The following is an 18,608-nucleotide window of genomic DNA, read 5'->3' as shown; positions in this document are numbered from 1 at the left end:
ATAAATGCCTGATGAATTGGGAGTTCTTGCATCAACTACAATTTCATCATCAAAGAGCAAATTCATGTATTTAACTGTAGACTGCTTTATTTATGAAATAATTTAATTTCTGTGACTCTATGTCCATCTGACAGTATCTTAACAAATAATAAAAATTTAATTCTGGAAAAAAATGGCAGCAACCACAAAAACAAAATAAAATAACAAATGCCCTCAGACCCTCACATTGCAACATATTACATGTCTCTGTTTCCCTCTCACCCTGTCTTGATTTTTTTGTGCGTGTGCGTTTATAGCCCAGGAGGAAGATTTTCATCGCTACTGTGCATCATTGTTTGCTGTCCCTGTCAGCAGCAGCAGGACTGAGCCTCAGCTTACTACAACTGAATCGTGCCTCATCATAGAAGTCCTGGATGAGGTAAGAAGGACAAATGCATTGTATTTTAACAAAAATCTTTTATCTACGTGAACACACAGTGAATCTAGACAGGGCACATGGGTGAGTAGACACACGAAGATTTATACCTGCACACAAGGCTCCACAGACTCTCTCTCTCTCTCTCTCATTCACATGTGAACACACTGTTTTCTTTTGTTTTCTACAGACAGACAGAGACACAAACGGAGTCTTTGTTGCTGAACAGAGGACAGACAACAACATAAAGTAAGCCTCAATCTAAATAAAAAGTTTCAGTTGTGCCCTTGCAGATGCCTACAATACCACAATCACACTGGCCTGTGTGAAAAAGCACAAGTTCAACTGGATACGTCTGTCTTCTATGCAGACTGAAGTGAACAAGGTCTTTATAGACGAAAGAATTCTACATCAAATGTTGAAATCTTATTATTATCGATTAATAAATCTCTCAGCATGTAGTCAACAGCAATAACCTATGCTTCTCAGAAATAGGTGTGTTTCAACAGTATATCAGTGGTGCGAGTTCAAGGTCTTGCTTATTCATTACCAATATAATAATATAATATAAGATCATTGAGGAGGCTTTTCAGTGCAGTACATGTGGTGCAACAATAAGTCTTAAAGACTATGTACAGTATGTCTTATAGAAACATACAAAAACTAACTTTCTGTTTTTTGGTGTCTAAAAAGATGGAACACTGAGGAAGTAATTTGTCAGTGCAATCATGTTATCCATTTAATTGTATAAGAGCCTATGTAGAAATTTAGTAAAAGATGAGACTCATAAGGTGACAAACACATTTTTGAGAGTCACAAGAATAATTTTTATACAATTTCAATCAGATAAATGTGTTTTGTTCTTTTTTGACAACAAAGACGGCAATTATTTTCACATTCAGTCATCTTACGTGATGCATTTTTGACAATCTTGACTAAATAGTGTTGGGACGGGCAGTAGTGTGTTAAGTTATTAGCAATAATTCATAATTATCATAGATAATTATGAATAATTCATAATTATCATAGATAATTATGAATTATGAAATCAAGATATTGTTAACATTAATCAATAATTCTGGCACCAACTGATGGATCTGTGGAGTGCACGGTTGGTTATTAACAATAATTAACAATTATCAGTGATAATTAATTATAAAATTAATAGAATTATTAATATGTATTGGTAATACCCGGAAACTGGGACCAATAACCAAACAAGGTAGTCTCATAAATGGGAGTTCACCTAGAATGTTAATATCTGAGAGATATCAACATTCAAGGGTGAACAAAGAAGGGTTGAATTTGAGTTCTGACTCCTTCAATCAGCCACTTTTCACAATATGTTACACACAATAATGACAAAAGAACTTCTCTTTAAAGATATAACAGTGTTTATTAAACTTAGCAAAATTAACAAAGTTAACAAATGCTTCATTCAATAAACAACTATTCTAAAATCTAACTCTACCAAACAAAACACAAACAGCTATGTACAGGGTTGGACACATGCAGGGGAATGCACCAAGATGGCGACTTGGCCTGACGTGATGACGTCCTCGGTCTGCGACACGGACGTGACTATGGGAGGAAGTCACGTCACGCGAGACCTGATGGTGGAAGTATGGCGGTGTCTTGGTTAGACAAAAGCAAGATGGCGCTGCCTGGTGGTCGGCGTCTTGCACTCACCCAATTCCGTGAAAAACACACATGTCTGATGGCGGATAAGGAAAGACAAAGCAAAGCTTTGTCCGACATTATCTGACCATCAGATGTGCAAAAAGATGTTGGTGCGTGTATCTGTGTGCGCGCGCGCATGTGTGTGTGCGTTAGTCGCAAGAGAGGGAGAAGGAGAGAAAGCGATCGTGAGAGGGAGAAGCGGTTCCTTTGTCCACAGAGAGTGCACGTACGGACGGCAGTCTGTAATGCACATTGTCTGGTTTCTGATCGACAAAGCAACTTACTTTCTCACTCATGATGGCACAAACACAGCAATAGTCCCGAGCGGGACAAACACAAAATAGTCTAGCGTGGTGAACACAACTAAACAGGCAGCAAACTTAAAATACTCCTCAGAGTAAAGCAGAGAAAATGGACTCGGCAGTCCGTCAACTCACACAACAAAACAATAGCAATAAAGCTAAAAAGCTAAATGCTAAACAACAGCACTGATGCTGAAAAGAACACACAACTAACACTGCCTCTGCCCAGACGTATGCCTCTTACTTGGTCACTTCAGAAAGCGAGCAGGGTGTGTGAGTAGTCCGCCTTTTCTGTCCGGCTTTGTCCTTGGCTCGGATGCAGACGATGACCGTTCTCACACGGTCGGCGAAAAGCACGGCAGCTGGCTCTCAGCGGCATGGCGGAGTCGACTCGGTGAGGAAGAGCGGGGCAGAGAAGTTCCACATCTTCCTGAAGAAACTTTGTTTCTTCCTTCTCGAGGGAATTTGAGGACGCTGGTTGCAACAGCGGTCTCTCTTGGATCCAGGAATGTGTTTGGGTGAACAAGGGCGAAGTCTCGTCTCGTCCGGCGAGGGGAGTCTTCGATGAGGGGAAGACACATGCGTGGGGTACCGCCTTTAGTCAGGCTGACTTACAGAGGAACAGAAGTTACCCCTAGCTCAGCGTCATGGGAAAGGCGTGTGTTTCAGGGCGAGCTCAGTTTTTAAAGGGGCAGTGATGTCATGGCTGCGTCATCAGGACGCTCCGCCATGCAGGAGCGTCTCCGCCAATCAGAGACTGTATGTTGACTGTTCCCTGCTGAGGTGTGAAAATTGCAAAGCATCCTTGGAAATGGAGTTTGCAATGGACTTCCATTGTCTGTAAAGAGCATTTTGGCGATATTCCTTTGTCTCGGGGGAAACAAAGGAAAAAGCACCTCGTGGTCAGGCCTCACAGGTTACATGTAGGCCTGTGTGACCTTGTGGTTTGAGGCCCAACAATAGAAAGAACATTGTTGTGCAGGTTGGTGTCAATGCGTTGGTGGATAAACATTACACCATTACTAGCATGTGTTAACATCCTGTCTGTACTTATTAAATTGTTATTTCCTGCACAGGGTCCCCTCTGTTCAGCAGGTCTCCAGCAAAGGAAGAGAGCTAGTGCCCCAAACACTCTTAACCGGTGGTGGGTTCTCAAGAGTCAGCCTCTCTCCTCCCAGTCGAACACAACCATCCAGGCAGTCTAGAGCATCAACACAAAGCAAAGCACCTCAGAAGCTTCATCCATCAAAGCCTCAGGCTTCACCAGCAGAACACTCAATGAAATGTAAGCTGTGAAAGAAATACATTCTCTATAGTTTTCTGTAGAAATGGTGAACAGATGCATTGTTGGTTTGAATGGAGCCTGTTTGAAGATCAGTTTTAAGGGCACTGCACCAAAACATAAAGTTGATTTGTTATATGCCTAAATTAACCCTATTTCTTGCACAAACACGTGTGTGAGACTTACTCAGTTAATTGATGATTTTAAGTCACTGGGTTTGAATACATCTCCCAGGTGATCTGGAGAGAAATTGTTTCATTTAGTGTGAAGTGCTTATGAAATTATGGAAATGGTGGAATAACAAAAGTGGGAAACATTTTCTTACTTTGAGAATGCACACAGAGTGAGGTGCAGACCAGTTCAAGCTTCAATGCAAGTCCATCAAAATAAAAACACATTGCACAACTCTTTTTCCAGTGTGCCATGCTTTATTCAGCAAACATTTTCTGCTATGTTGCCTTCATCAGGCATCACAGTCACTTAAAGCTTGACAGAGGTATTTTGGGGGATATTGAACTAATATGAGCAGGTATTTTGTTTTTTGGGGTCTTTGGAGTTCAGATCCAAATAAAGAATTTCAGTCACTATCTAATCAACCAAGATAACCTTTTCCTCCACAGACAGTCAGTTACACTAATAAATGGGGTAAAATGGAGGTCAGTTATTATTGGAGAAATACTCCTTCAATTATGATTCTAGAGTGAAAAGAACTCATTCCTCTCAGTTAAAGTCTGAGAAAATACTTTTATTCAAAAGACAATATGCAATATTAATGCATCATAAATAATATCAAATTACACTAAAACTGACCTTTCATTTTTATTTATAATCTTGTATTAGTTTTCATAATTTTCCCAAGCCTGATTTGTGGCAATGTCAGTCATCACATATTTTTTTGTAATGTCACTTCAGTGTAAGCAAAATTCAAAATAATGTAACTGCTGCTGCTGTTTAAAAACATGAAAAATGGCTGAAAGGGGCCACAGGAGAATGTAGCTGTAAATTCTACCTTTAAAGAAGCTGAAGACTCAGATAAAAGAAGTGGCTGTGACTGTAGTGCCCGTCCATTTTACAATAGGCTAGATTGCATTTTATGCAATAAGCACACAATGACTTTTCATGAGCATCACAGATATTGAATATTGGCCACTCTAAAAATATAATGAAAAATGTCTAGTAAATCAGTATTGAGCAGTAAATGGTTGTAGTGCAGCCTTTGTTAAGGACAAACCTCATAATCCCTATATATGAAAAACATTTCAGCTGTTCTTATGAAGCATTGTGACTGTACGCCCACAAAAGCAACTAATGTTCTTATTATTTGTATTCTCTTTTGCACAGTACCGTCCTCTAAAAGTAAACCATCAGCATACCCAACTGCTGGGACTCCAAGGATGTCAAAGACATCAATCAAGACATCAACAAAATCACAAAATCCCAGTTGCTCTCCCACAGTCTACAAATCAAAACCTGACCATGGATCACCACAAATTTTGTCCTCTCCCTCATCACTACATTCCCAAACTGAGATCCTTAAATCCTCCTACTCCTCTCTCTCATTTCCTCCTGATGTTTCTCCTTTGGGTAGTGCCATATCACCAACCCCAGAAGAGCATCTCTGCCCCTCTCCATTTACATCCCTCTCTCTTAGGTCTACTTTCACAGTCTCACCATCAAGTTCTACAGAGTTAATCTTATTGCCCAAAGTTTACAAATCAACCCCATTACAAAAAGGCTCACCCTCACCTCTGCTACCAGAACAGTCGCAATCATCCCAGTTATTCTCAGAAACAATCTCATCACTGAAGCTTTCCCAATCACCACCAAGCAATCTGAAGTCCCCAAAGCAATCCCAACATTCCTTGTGTGACCCAGAGTCTCTTCTATCAGATAATCAACTCCAGTCACCTCTGTCACCTGTGTCTTCCACTCCACACCCACCACCAAAATTGCTGGAACCAAGTCTACCACAAACAAACCCTGTGCCATACAGAGCACCTGAAAAAACCCCATCCACCTTATCTCCACTTAAGCAGTCCCCTCTGGATGTATATTCTAGCTATAGGTCAATCCCAACATATAAGGAAGTACCATCTTTTATGTCCCCTACTCCTCTGACTTGTGACCATGAATCATCTCCGTCCTGTCAATATACACAGTGTCCATCACATCTATTAAATGCCATCCACAGTCCTTCAGCTGACAAGATGAAGGAGGAAGAGGAGCTATCAATAGGTATGTGAACTGTTTACGTGAGAGCATGTTTATGCAATGCATGTGTCTGCATGCAAATCTGAATGACCTCTCTTTGTCTTTGTGTGAACATGTATGACTGTATTTGATTTCCTGATGGTGAATCGGTGACAATAATTAGACTTCTTTAAAAAAAAAATGCTTGTCAGTAGTTCACTGTTTACAGGAGATGAGCCTGATTTGAACTATACATATTAAAAATTGGCAGTAATTAATATTTTTCATGATAACAATGTATCAAATGACAATGTATTACATCAAAGATGTTCTGTGTAGTGATGAACCTACAGCAAATTATGACCCGACCCTCCGGCTAGCAAGTTTCAGTTCATTGTTTGACTGTCCACTCCACAACTTTACTGTTTTGGTTCATTCTCACTGCTTTCATAGCATCATTTTTGGCTACAGCAGGCAGCTCAGAGTAAAAGCTTTTAGTATGTGTACATACAGTATGCCTCCGTTGTACAGATGTTACCACTAATAGTATCTCATACATTTTTTTGATAATTTTTGCATTTCAATATTATTTGGTGAGATTTCCAGACACCAAACAATAATTTCTGGGGACCAAAATTTGGCTTACAAAAAAAAAAGAAAGAGAAGGAAAAGAAATATAATCGTGTTTATAGATGTGGAAGCATGGGTCTTTTCAGTAAAGCGACTCCTGATAGAACACTTTGTCATGCTACATTTTGCCTGAACACAATTCTCAATGGCCAGGCAGTTTATATGAATAAAACGCTGCTTGTGGATCTCAGCAGTAATGGCTTCCTTTTATTCCACTGGGCTGTCAAAGCCAATTTAGATTCAACAATAAAAAGTGTTCTTTATTTTTTTTAATATCGATTAGGGTTTTAAGTAAATACCTGACAAAACGCTACAACACGCAGGAAGGTAATTACACCATAAAGAATGTCCCTGAAGTAGTATACAACACACACACACACACACACATACTTCTTCTGGGATTCACTGTTGCAAATACACACATTGTTCTTATATATGCAGGTGTGCACACACACTTTAATACAGGCAAGCATGTAGTCACACAAGAATACATTAGAAACACACGTAAAGTGTTTTTGCTGACTTGCATGTGTGCGTACACATTCAGGAGTTTTGTGTATATGGTTATGGTGTGCTGAGGGCAATTTTTTTTTCCAAAAAACATCTGGGAATGTATTCATGAATTAAAAATGAAGTTAAAATCTGTGTGAAAACATGACTTTAAATAGAGGACCTTGTTTCCTATAAACTGTGATGACAAACAGGCCCATCACTTCCACACTTTTCCTCCTCTTGCTTTTACTTCTCTCAGTCCCACTTCTTGACATTACCCTTAATTTTCTTCCTCTATTCATCCATCATCGCTGTGCCGTCCTTCTCATCCTCCATTTCCTACAGCTCTTTGGCCGGTCTTACACCATATGCCCGCTTTGCCAGCTTATTAGAGCTTGATGTGTATATGGCAGTGTCAAGGACACTTACATCACATTTTAGATTTTCCTTGGATGTTAGAGATGAAAATGTTGCGTCAGTGGTTCAAAGCTTGATATATCAAGGACAGTCAGTGTGTTCTAACCACTCACCTTGAAAGTCCAGAATTGTCTTAGCCATATTAATATAATGGATTTTTGGCTAATACCTGTATGCTTAATGACATGTTTGTACATCTTAATTCATAATTCAAAGAAAAACTGTCTGTATTTTTCATGATTAAGACAGTGGAGATGAACTGTCCAGTGATAGCCTGGGTCTGGCTCCACATGAGGAAGACTCTTCAGATGACGAACCAAAGATGCATGGATGTTTGGCAAGAGGGAGCTCCAGACAAGAAGACCAAGGGAATTCTGCCATATCTCATCTAGAAGATCCCTTTGTTCCTGCAGATGCAGAAAGAGAAAATGAACTGCAGACTGATGAACCAGAACAGCTGTCAGAACCATCCATGGTAACATGTTTCCATATTCCCACATCCTTTTCACTTTCTAGAGGGGGAACATTAGGCTGGAAATCTGTAATGGCACTACTTTCTGGGGAGCCTATCCCTTGTTAGATCAGTCATATTAAGCATTCACAGGGCGCAACAGTAAGTGGTTTTATGAGTGGTTGCCAAAGTGACAATCAGGCATCAATATGAAATAGATTTCACTGCAAACTAGTGTAATTACCATTAGCCTACTAAATTCAATCCATAATTTTGTCCGTTTGCAGGGTAATTTAGGGCACATTTACAGTTACGGTGCGAGTGTAGCTGTCTGTCCCACAACACGACCACAGGTAACCATTGGCAACCATTTTCAAAATCAAATGTCCACAGAAAATGTTACACAGATAAAATATTAGAAAATATTAGCATGAAATCATTGTTCCAGTGTTACATGTTCAAAGTAATTTGGCATGAAATTATTATTCTATATATTTATTAGACGCTTTTCACCTGATGGAAGCCAGTGCAGCCCTTGTTTTTACATTGCTAATACAACAAACTGGTTAGCCACATACATTATTAATTGCACAGGCTGCAGCAAGCTCATTGACTTGATAAAACTGATATTTTTAAAATGCTGAAAAATAGTTCATTGTTATCAACTGAATGAATAGTCTATATCAGTTTTTCACTAAAGTTTGTCTTTGAACTATCACAAAGCTGGGCCATAAAGGGAATAAATGGGCAAGTTTTAAGAAGTTATAGAGAACCGCATAATTACACTGGACACAATCACTCCATAGAATGAGAAGACTTCAGCGACATACAGTTAGAGATTTTTATTGTAGTTGACTTGATCTATTAGATTACATTTGTATCGTACTAATTACTTTACATTATACATCTATAGCTCAAAGACACCTAAAGCAGTGGTGTTAAAGGTGCACACCATTGAGAGAATAAAAGAGAAACAGAGTGGATTAAAAAGACACCGCTTGAATGGTCCCAAATGACCTATCAGCCATTTAATGGTATGAATCCTTTATACTATGATAGAGGAATGAAAAAAAATAAGAGGGGCTAGTGCTTTATTAAAAAGCTGGAGCGAAATGAGGTCCATGATTGTGATGATGGTGGTTATCTGTGGCCTCTGGATCTGAATCAGACTGCTCCTAAAATTGGATAGTAATTTTTTTTTTCCAGCTCGCTTTCTCTTTGGACTCTTTTCCTATCTTGTCTCTCTCCATATATTTCTTATATTGTCTCTCTTTCTTCCTCTCTTTCCTTTGGTCCATTTTTGGTCTCTCTTTTGCACTTTCTCTGTCTTTTTTATGCTTCCTTTCCCTCTGCCCTTGTTCCTTTTTGTTTTACTTTGACCTTATAGTTCACACAACTAGTCAACTGCTGCATCGTTTTTACTGTGAAGAAACATTGGTCCGTACAAAGACAACTCCAATTTTTCCTGCTACACAGTATCATTGTGTTTGGTCTCTTGCCATTTCAATGTTATGCGTCTCTCCTTTCTTTCACCCTGCCTTCCTTTTGTCATTTTCCTTGCTCCTTCCTCGCTCTAAGGCAACACTATTTCTACATGCCTTCCTATTTTCTCCCAGCCCTTCTGCAGTGTCTTGCAATGCTACGGCTAGCATGCTAATGCACCAGATCTAATCTTAACTAAACAGAGCTTCCTCATTTTACCCCAGTCTCATAGGAGGACACTTGCTCGGGAAGAACAGCGAACCCACCACACCGTCGTGAGATGCTCTCACCAGCTCCAGGGGTTAATTAAAAATCAATTCATCAAGTGGAAACAAAGGAAACAGGGAGAAAGGGGAATAATCTCCAGTGAAATACACTAGCTTTTTAATATGCAGTCGAAAAATGGAAAAATACAAATTTTAACACACTTACCTGTCTTAATAAAAGTTAAATTGATATTGAATTTCAGTTTGTCCTTCGAACTGATTGGGTTAGAATAGAAAATGAAACTCAAGCCGTGAGACTAAACAATTAATTCCTTATTCCCCTGTACTCTCTTCCTCTCTATTTCCATGTCCCCCTCTTCACAACTCCACACTCCCTTTTTTCCTATACCCCCCACAACTCCCTCTACAATCTATTTCTTCCTTCCATCCCTGTGTCTCTTTCCATTGCCCCCAGGTGATGCACAGGCATAGAGCTAGGTCTGGATCAGAGCAGTCCTGTGATCTGGAGGAGTTTTCGCCTCTGGGTTTGGACATGAATTGTGGTCACTCAGACACACCAAAACACACACACTGTGGCCCATGCCAAGCTTCATCGTATGATGCAGACCAAACAGGTAGGTTAAAGAAGGGAAGTCTTTTTACGTGTAATTGTGTGTGTGACTGAATGTTATGCCTCTTATTTTATTGAGATTTTTTTTTTTTTTTAAACTGGCTCATGTTTTCTTATAAACTACATCAGAAAGTTGCTGTTTTTGTGCTTCACGAGATTAGATTGTGAAGATTACCTCTGTGTCCAACTTTTGCCTGGAGATTCTTTCCAATTTGCAAGCGTTATTCATATCACAAAGGCCTCATAATAGGATTTAGAACAAATATGTAAAAACGTAGAGCTTACAAGAGAGATGAAAATGAGTTTTAAACCCAAAGGAGTGCTGGCTGCTTGGTGGAAAACGAGAGACGGGGGACAACACCGATAATTTACTACTGGTGGGTCCAAGGAGAGCCTCCCTGACATGCCTTTTTTAAAATTTTGTGTGTGTGTGTGTGTGTGTGTGTGTGTGTGTGTGTGTGCATCTTTGCCTGCACATACATCTAATCCTGTGTGCTTTTGTTAATAGATATTTGAACTTCGTGAAGATTCGTGTCTCCATTTTCTTAAACTTTAGGTGAAGACACGCACACACAGACCCCCTAAAAACGTATTTCTTCACAAAGACACATACATACAGTAAAGCCTTTTCTTCTTCTTGTTCCTTCCTCAAATGAACAGCGGAGGTAATAGTGTCCTTCACATGGCACTCAAAGTTTACTTTGACTTTACCTTTGAGAGGAATGTGGAAAGGCATATATTGTCAGTGCAATGTAGGGCTGGCCGATATGGCAAGAGATATGATCACAATAATTTTTTCCACATTGCTCAATATCAATATTTGTCATGATATATAATTTGATAATGCTGCCAGTTTGAAGAGTATCCTGATAAGGACTAAATCCTGAAGAAACCAGAGGGTTCATTAGTTAAACTTTAGAATAGTTTAACATAAAAAATAGAATAACATAATGTAAACATTTAACTTTGCAAACATGCTTTATCTGCCTAACAAAATAATACGAGTTAGCTTGCCTTGTAACTTATTAAACTAATGTAAATAAAACTAAAAGCTGTGACCACTATCACATCAAATATCTTTGGCCATCTCTCAGTTTTAGAGGTAGAAATCTGAGTAAAAAGTGCAAAATTGTAAGCCAGCCATTATGCTACATCTTTATTTATATTTATACCATGGTCTGGGTGAATACTCTTTTCTGATTGGCCAGCAGGTGTGCGTTAAAACCGTTTATTGCATATGTAGTTTGGCTCAAGTTTAATCACTGTTCTAAATTCATGCTACCCAACTTGTAACCATAGCAACATTAAAGAGCACAGCTGTCAAAGCTTTCTCGTTTTGAAGAATGGGAAGCAGCAGAGGAAAAGAAATGAAGAAAAGAAAGAAACCAAGCAGAAAACCGCACAAGGAACTGACACCTGGAGAACTTAAAATGATAGAGGAAGAGAAGTATGAGATAAATACAAAAAAGCAACAAAATGGGCAGTTAATATACTGAGAGACTTTCTTTTGAAAGAACACTGATTTTCCCATTCAAGTGAATGGGAAAGTGGTCTCAGACTTTTGGACCCTACTGTATATATCTGCAAACCTCTTCATTTATCTTGACTGACTACATCATTTTCTGGGCTTAGTTCAGGTATCACTAGATTTGCTAGTTATCTTTATCTCTCTCTTTATGAAACAACACTACTGTTAGTGGGTAACTGGCCTTTCGTTGCTGCTCTGTTTACTTAGCTTTGAGGTTAGCCTCGCTTAGCAGTTAGCATTGTCACAAAGCTTTGTGACAAAGCTAACTGTCAAGTCAAAGCAGCCTCGTTAAAACAATGATGTGCGATGACTGTCCCGCAATTGCAGACAGAATGTCTCTATTAGAGAGAAGTGTCTGTGAGTTAGAGCAGCTTTTTTGGCTAACGTTACTTTAGATGTGACAGTCACTCCAGCTGTAGGTCTGCTAATGTTAGCACTAGCCTAGCCTTGTTGGCAGATGTGCTGGAGTTTGTCCCTCTTCACCAGCCTGGGTTCACTGTTTACCCGGGAACAGCTAGACTCTGACATAGAGGCTAATCTGAGGGTGCTGAAGCGATATATCGCTTTCGTGCCTCTTGGTTCCATTCATTTTTTTCCTCCTCTTTTCAGAGGACATCCACTTTCATCACCAGTAGCTCAAACAATGCTTTGTGGTAGGAAATGGGCATGTACTTTGATGTGCAAGTCAAAAACTGCAGATTGACTTGCTGTTGCTGGATTTATTTCTGCTGTGTGATAGGCTGTTAGATCTATCCATATCAAGTTAAAAATGTCCGAAGTTTATCATTGTAATCAACGTAACTTTTATTGCGATCCCATATTGAGATCGTTTTATCGCCCAGCCCTAAGACAACGCCATCTTTCTTTTACACCACCTCTGTAAACCATTTGTCTTATCAGCCATTACTGTCCTGAAAAGCCATACTTCACAATAAACACATAGCCTAGTGCAGCACAAAGCTGTGAGGTTTAATTTCAAACTACACCAAACAAACAAGATGGTTTTAAAATGTCTGACATTCCCCTGTGTCTGCTAGAGCATGCTGTAGTCTTTGAGGAAAGTGTCCCTAAGTTTTATGATAAATTTTATATTTGTGACCAAAGTGAGGGCACAAAATTGTTCAAAATTACTTTTCAACACTAATGATGTATAAACTCACCATGTCTGTGAGGTGCTCAGACTGTCCAATAAGGCTGGTGAAAGTCTAGCCTGCATCTCCAAATTGCATCACAGTTAAAGTAATAATATTGGGATCGAATCAGACACTATAATTTATTGAGCCACATGGTGCTTATTACATCTTGTACTCTTGTCCCAGGCTGTTGAATAACATGCATTTCAAACAGCAGTTACTGTTTTGATTCAGCAACGATTTCTAATTCATACTTTGTTTGCTTAAGTAAATTGCTTTGGCCCAAAATGATCCCATCAACCTTTTCCTTCATCAACTCTTAAAACCCAGCTTTTCAATGTTTCATTGTCATGCCTGCGTTAAACGAATGAGGTTGACAGTGAGAGACTCCCACAAGGGCACCCTCCTTGCACCATGCAGTCAGCCGCTCGTCAAACCCTGCACTGTCTCTGCCACCATCGTTAAAGCTCCAAAGTTAATGAGAGAGAAAGGTTAGAGAGGAGGAATATCACCTTGACAACATTCTGCACCCATTTATGTCCCTCTATCCCTCCATCTGTCTCTATTTTTCTCTTTTTTTCCAGGCAGGGCTGAGATCCAACAGGTTTTATATGTCTCCTGCTCTACCTTTCCACCTCTCTCTCCTTGCTCTTACTCCCTGTCACCCGGTCAGTCAGAAAATGAGGTTGTTAGTGTGCAGTTTCTGTCAGGTGTGCATCCAGTTAAACAGAGAGAGAAACAGACAGACAAACCTATATAAAGAGAGAGAGAGAAAATACAGGCAGCTGTATGAAGTCACTGCAGTAAGATGTGCAGAAAGACAGGTAGATGGATAGACAGTCACCCATGTAGACAGACAGACCAACAGACTGACAGAATTTTAGTAGTATCTTTATGTGCATTTTGCAAATCTTTTTCTTTTTTCCCAACACTGTCCACTTCTCAGTGTGAATTATTTTCTTCTCAGTGAGTTTAAAAGCTGACTGGTTGATTCCTCACCTCCTTTCCGCTTTTCATTTGCAGCTGATTTAGACTAGTTGGTAGATTCTCCATCCAGTCAATAGTATAATTGAATGAGTAACCACTGGAGAGAAAGAATAAAACTGCAGTAATTGTATTTCTGCAGTCAGGATTGAATAGGCAGGCTTGGTTTGGTCCAGATGCTGCTGCTGGATGGACAAATGGAATATTCCATCAAATTTAACTTAATTGATTAAACTCACTTCTCTTCATTTATATATTTATAGGCATTAATGGGTCGATAATTTATATGTAAGCCAGTTTTTTACTCATTGCTCCTATATTAGTAGTAAGTAAACTTTATTTATAAAGTGCCTTTCAAAACCAGTTACAAGGTGCTGTACAATGCAAACAATTGAGAGAAAAATAAAATAGAATAAAATGAAATAAAAGGTTTAAAAACACGAAATATCAAAAAAACAAATCAATAAAACCATAAAACTACACAGAGGGGAGACACAGAAGTCAGATACAACAATAAAAACTGAAAACAACACAGAGAGCAATCACACATTACTATTATTAGAGGATAGGTTGTGATTCCCTAAAAGCCTCTATATATAGGATTTGCAAATGTTTGACTCCAACACTGACAGTGTTGAAAAAAGACTCTGGTAGCAGTGCACATCACTTACCCCTTAAAGTCATTCCATGCGTTGGATCTATACAAAATCCCACTCTGTTAGAGTTAGATAGCATAGCAAATGCATTGCTGCTTCCATTTGCTAGCTATAAGTCCAACTGATAGCAGCGTGACATTATATGATCTGTGATTTTGGATTTCATTTATCTTGTATCCCCATATTCTAAATGTTTTTCAGAGCATGTAAAAGGCAATAATAGGGTGATGGGTTGCTTTAAAATCGGGGGACACAATGAACAGAGGCCTTTATGGGATATAAAACTGCTGTATGTTTGTTTTTTTATCTTTTTTTTTTTGTTTCTTTGGTATTTTTATCAATGGCTATTAATTGTGAAGGTTTTTCAACTCTTCCTTTTTCTATTTTTTCTCTCTCACTGTTTTAGGGTCATTGGGTTACAGGCCAAGCAGCAGCCTCAGTACCAACATGGAAGAACACCTGCTTTTCAGAATGATGAAAGACAACCACACGCAGCAAACTGGATTCCAGATTCACTCAACCACACCCTCTGGGAGAGGAAAATTTACAGCAAATGAACTAGGAACATCTGGTAAGTGTATGCGTCTGTGCATGTGTGCTCACTGGCACGCTTGTGTGTATTTTGTCCGTGTGAATACTATCAAGCACGCAGAGCTTTGCCTCTTATTTATTTACTCTCATACACACAGAACTCCATTTCATAAACAATACACTTCATATAGCCACACTTTCTTGGCACTGAGTATGCAGGTTTCTTAAAGAGATTATACCATATCACTCTCAAACACATCCCTGCACATACTGTACAGTCGGTCCAGGAATGTGTCCTCTCATCACTTCCCTCGCTCAGATCCCAGAAACCTTGCAGTAATCTGTTTAGGCTGACACACACACTCATACACTTGTGTATATACGCACACACACACAAACCTGAGAAACAAGAAGATAATCTGTTTTACTCTGTGATATATCTAATACTGCTAATCAATTCACAGGATTCTCTTCTTCTCTCCTCCTCATTCATTTTAAACAACTTATCCCTTTCCATCCCTTTCCACACTGTTAAGCCACTTAGCCATACAGTTTGTTTTCTCCATTAATCTTGCCCATTCTTCCCTGCCACGCCCTCAAATATTTACCCATTCATGGTGTTTGATACCATTTTTATGTTGACTTAATTCCTACCGTTTTAGCTGCAAAGCAATCATTTTCAGCACTAAGACCTAAACTGTGCACACCTGACTTAAACTGTAGTTAAGTTTGATACTCTGAAAAGAAGTCCACACTTGAGGAGCTCGAAACCTTTAATAATAATAGCTAACTTGAGAACTCAACATTTTTAATATTTTTAATTCCTCCAGGGAGTGCAGACGTTTCGGCAAGTTGCCTTACTCAGTCTGCCTCAATGTGCCGTCTTGTCAGTGTGCCGCTCCAGTGTGCTGTCTGACAGCACACCGAAGAAGGCTCCTCACCGAAACATCTGTGCTTTGGATCCCTTGTGCCACTAATAAATGTGTTGAAATAGCTTTGTGCTCTTGAGCATCTTTGTGAGTGAGGGAACGGCTTTTCAAGTTCACAGCATTTGGTTTACCACTTTTTTTTTTCAGGCCTCATTTTAGTAATCAAGGCCCAAAGTGTTTGTTAGGTTCATTGACCTCAGTTATACCTGACATTATAATACATCACATTAAAAAGAATCATTAGTGATATGACTTTCAGCTATTTATTTACTGTATGCATATATATAGCTTCAAGTAATATTATGATATTGAAATCTGACCTTCGTAAGGAACTTTTGATGGAGGCAATTTAGAAAGATCAAATTTTAATCTCCCTCTCATTTAACACTGAATACATTTTAAATCAGGCACACATATTTATCAGTAAACAACATCTACATCTATGCACTATCTGCTTGAAAATGGAAGTAAATTGAGTCTATATGTATATGTGAATGCACATGTGTTAGCAGCACTGTACTGCATACATCATTCCTCCCATGCTGCTTAGTTTGACAGCGCAGGTGGTTGCGAAGCACTAAGTGGAGGTTGTGTGCCAGTTGAAAGACAGAGCCAGCCACTGAGAGGGGGGTAGGTGGAGGTAAGGAGACAATGCAAGATTGAAAGAATGAAAGACTTAACACTGGAGCTGAAACTGGTAAGACAGCACGCAGCATGAGGAATCAGTGTGCCGCACAACATACCCACATACACACATACACGCTCACACCATCATAGCTTCTCAATGGGGGCCTCGATGTAATTTACAGTGAGCAGGTGGGGATGGATGTTCAATCTGATTCAATTTGATGTGGCTCGCAGTGGAGAGGGATGAGACACCACTCATTCCAGTGACTGTTGTGATCGTTTCTCTGTCTCTCACTCTCTTTCCCTGAATCCTGCGCTGCATAACCCCTCCCTCCTCCTCTCCCTCTTTCTTACACTCACACTTTCTGTAGCTGTTCTCATAAAATGCCCTTTACTGTATATTCTCATACCCATAGTTAAATCCATTTATCTATCCTTCCTTGCACTGATATATTTATCCCCCCATACCTTTCTATCTTTTCTGTCTCTTATGCAGGGTCATGGTCCAACCTTTCTGGCAAGTCCACACCAACTCCAAACACCAGTCCTCTTCCTGCCTCTGTCCCACCCTCCCTCTCTCATTACTCCTCTCCTCCTCTCTCTGCCTGCCTGTCCCCTCCCAAGTTGGGCTCAGAGTTGGGTCCAGTGTTTCGTCCGTTGTCCCGGGCAGCTCAGGAGATTATGGAGATCTGTGATGTGGATCAGGCAGGCTGTGAGGACCCTGACCTGGACATTGAAACAACTGCACACACCCTCCATGATCTAGAACAGGAATTCAGACTCATGGCCAAAGGTACACACACACACACACACACACGATAAAGATGATAATGATTGAACAAGTATGCACTGATGTTAATCACAATGATATTTGATGATTTATTAGTTTTAATAGTGATAATGACAAAGTATGACATACAATAAGACCATGGATATTGTTTAAACCTTTTTTAATGTCTGCATCAGAAACAGGGGCACAGACCTTAGTAGTTGCTATGGGAAACGGAAGAAGTCAAGCTCAGCATGGGAATTGGCGTTCCACACGGTGGGTAATGCACACACAAACGAAACCCACTTCCAAACAATAACTGTGCTTGCTTCAAACACACATACATGTACATGAACCCATCCTTAATGGTGCGGCTGGACACTATATTGAATTAATTCAGTTAATTAGAGTTTTTGATTTTGCATGATGTATTATGACAATTTACACAAACAAGTTATTTTTTGTCAGACATAGATGACAGCTGGCTATATAAGCTGCCTTGAGTGAGGACAGTCCCTTAAACTGCAACATGAATAGTTTCATGATATGCTCACCTACCACAGTTTATGGGACTGTTTTGACTCTGGAATAGATAAAGAGAGAGAAAAAAGACCATACTCTGGGTTTGTGTTTGGTGAGGTATCATCTCTGGTGAAGCCGCAGGTGTTGACTGAACAATGTGCAGATTCCACTTTGTTCAGTCTGTCCATGTAGGATGTCTGCACTCTGTGTAGTTGAAGCATCTGGTACTGATAGTCCATAGCGTGGGATAATCTGTATTATCAAATTGTTAACAGTAACACCTTGTAAATGGTGCAGCTTTTTATCATTATGCACAGGGAGACCTAAAAATGATGATAGTTCAATCATGATTAAATCCTCCTGCATTTTGCAGTAATAAAAAAGAAAAAGGTAAATTGTGCCCAAGGTTGAAAAACATCAAGATTTAGTTATTTGGCCATATTGCCCAGCCCTAATTAAGGGCCTAATTAAAACTTAAGTTAATATATCAAATTCCATCTATTCAGGACATTTCATGCCACTTAGAGTTGAGAAGTACTAGCTGCTGCTTTGTTGACCAAATTTTCATTTCAAATATGTTTTTTACTTGTGAGAATTTGAATGTATCCCTTTGACTTCCTGTTTTCAGACTTATCTGTGTCTTCTCACCATGATCGACATGTAATCCACTGCTTTCTCGCCCCCTACACTTCCCTACACTCTTCTGCCATTCCAATGGTCACGATGGGGGGTAATCCCTCTTTTTTTGTGC

At 39.5% G+C, this 18,608-nt stretch overlaps 1 protein-coding gene across 3 annotated transcripts in view; it reads left to right on the top strand.

Annotated features, from left to right (window-relative positions):
• zbbx (zinc finger, B-box domain containing) overlaps nt 1–18,608 on the top strand; it is a 58,521-nt gene that overhangs the window by 36,874 nt on the left and 3,039 nt on the right. Inside the window, exons 12-20 of one of the 3 annotated variants that reach the window (XM_044354784.1) lie at nt 297–418; nt 606–664; nt 3,474–3,682; nt 5,021–5,914; nt 7,654–7,883; nt 10,023–10,182; nt 14,886–15,050; nt 17,063–17,359; nt 17,533–17,611. In XM_044354784.1, the coding sequence (XP_044210719.1) occupies nt 297–418; nt 606–664; nt 3,474–3,682; nt 5,021–5,914; nt 7,654–7,883; nt 10,023–10,182; nt 14,886–15,050; nt 17,063–17,359; nt 17,533–17,611 (2,215 nt within the window). Of the gene's footprint in view, nt 1–296; nt 419–605; nt 665–3,473; nt 3,683–5,020; nt 5,915–7,653; nt 7,884–10,022; nt 10,183–14,885; nt 15,051–15,840; nt 16,037–17,062; nt 17,360–17,532; nt 17,612–18,608 lie in introns of those variants that run through there. The other 2 variants (XM_044354786.1, XM_044354785.1) reach the window with 2 other exon arrangements.

Source organism: Thunnus albacares, chromosome 6 (assembly GCF_914725855.1).
Source record: "Thunnus albacares chromosome 6, fThuAlb1.1, whole genome shotgun sequence".
In the NCBI taxonomy this organism is placed as follows: Eukaryota; Metazoa; Chordata; class Actinopteri; order Scombriformes; family Scombridae; genus Thunnus; species Thunnus albacares.
The sequence above is the reverse complement of the archived record's forward strand: the minus strand, read 5'-3'. Positions and strand labels throughout refer to the sequence as shown.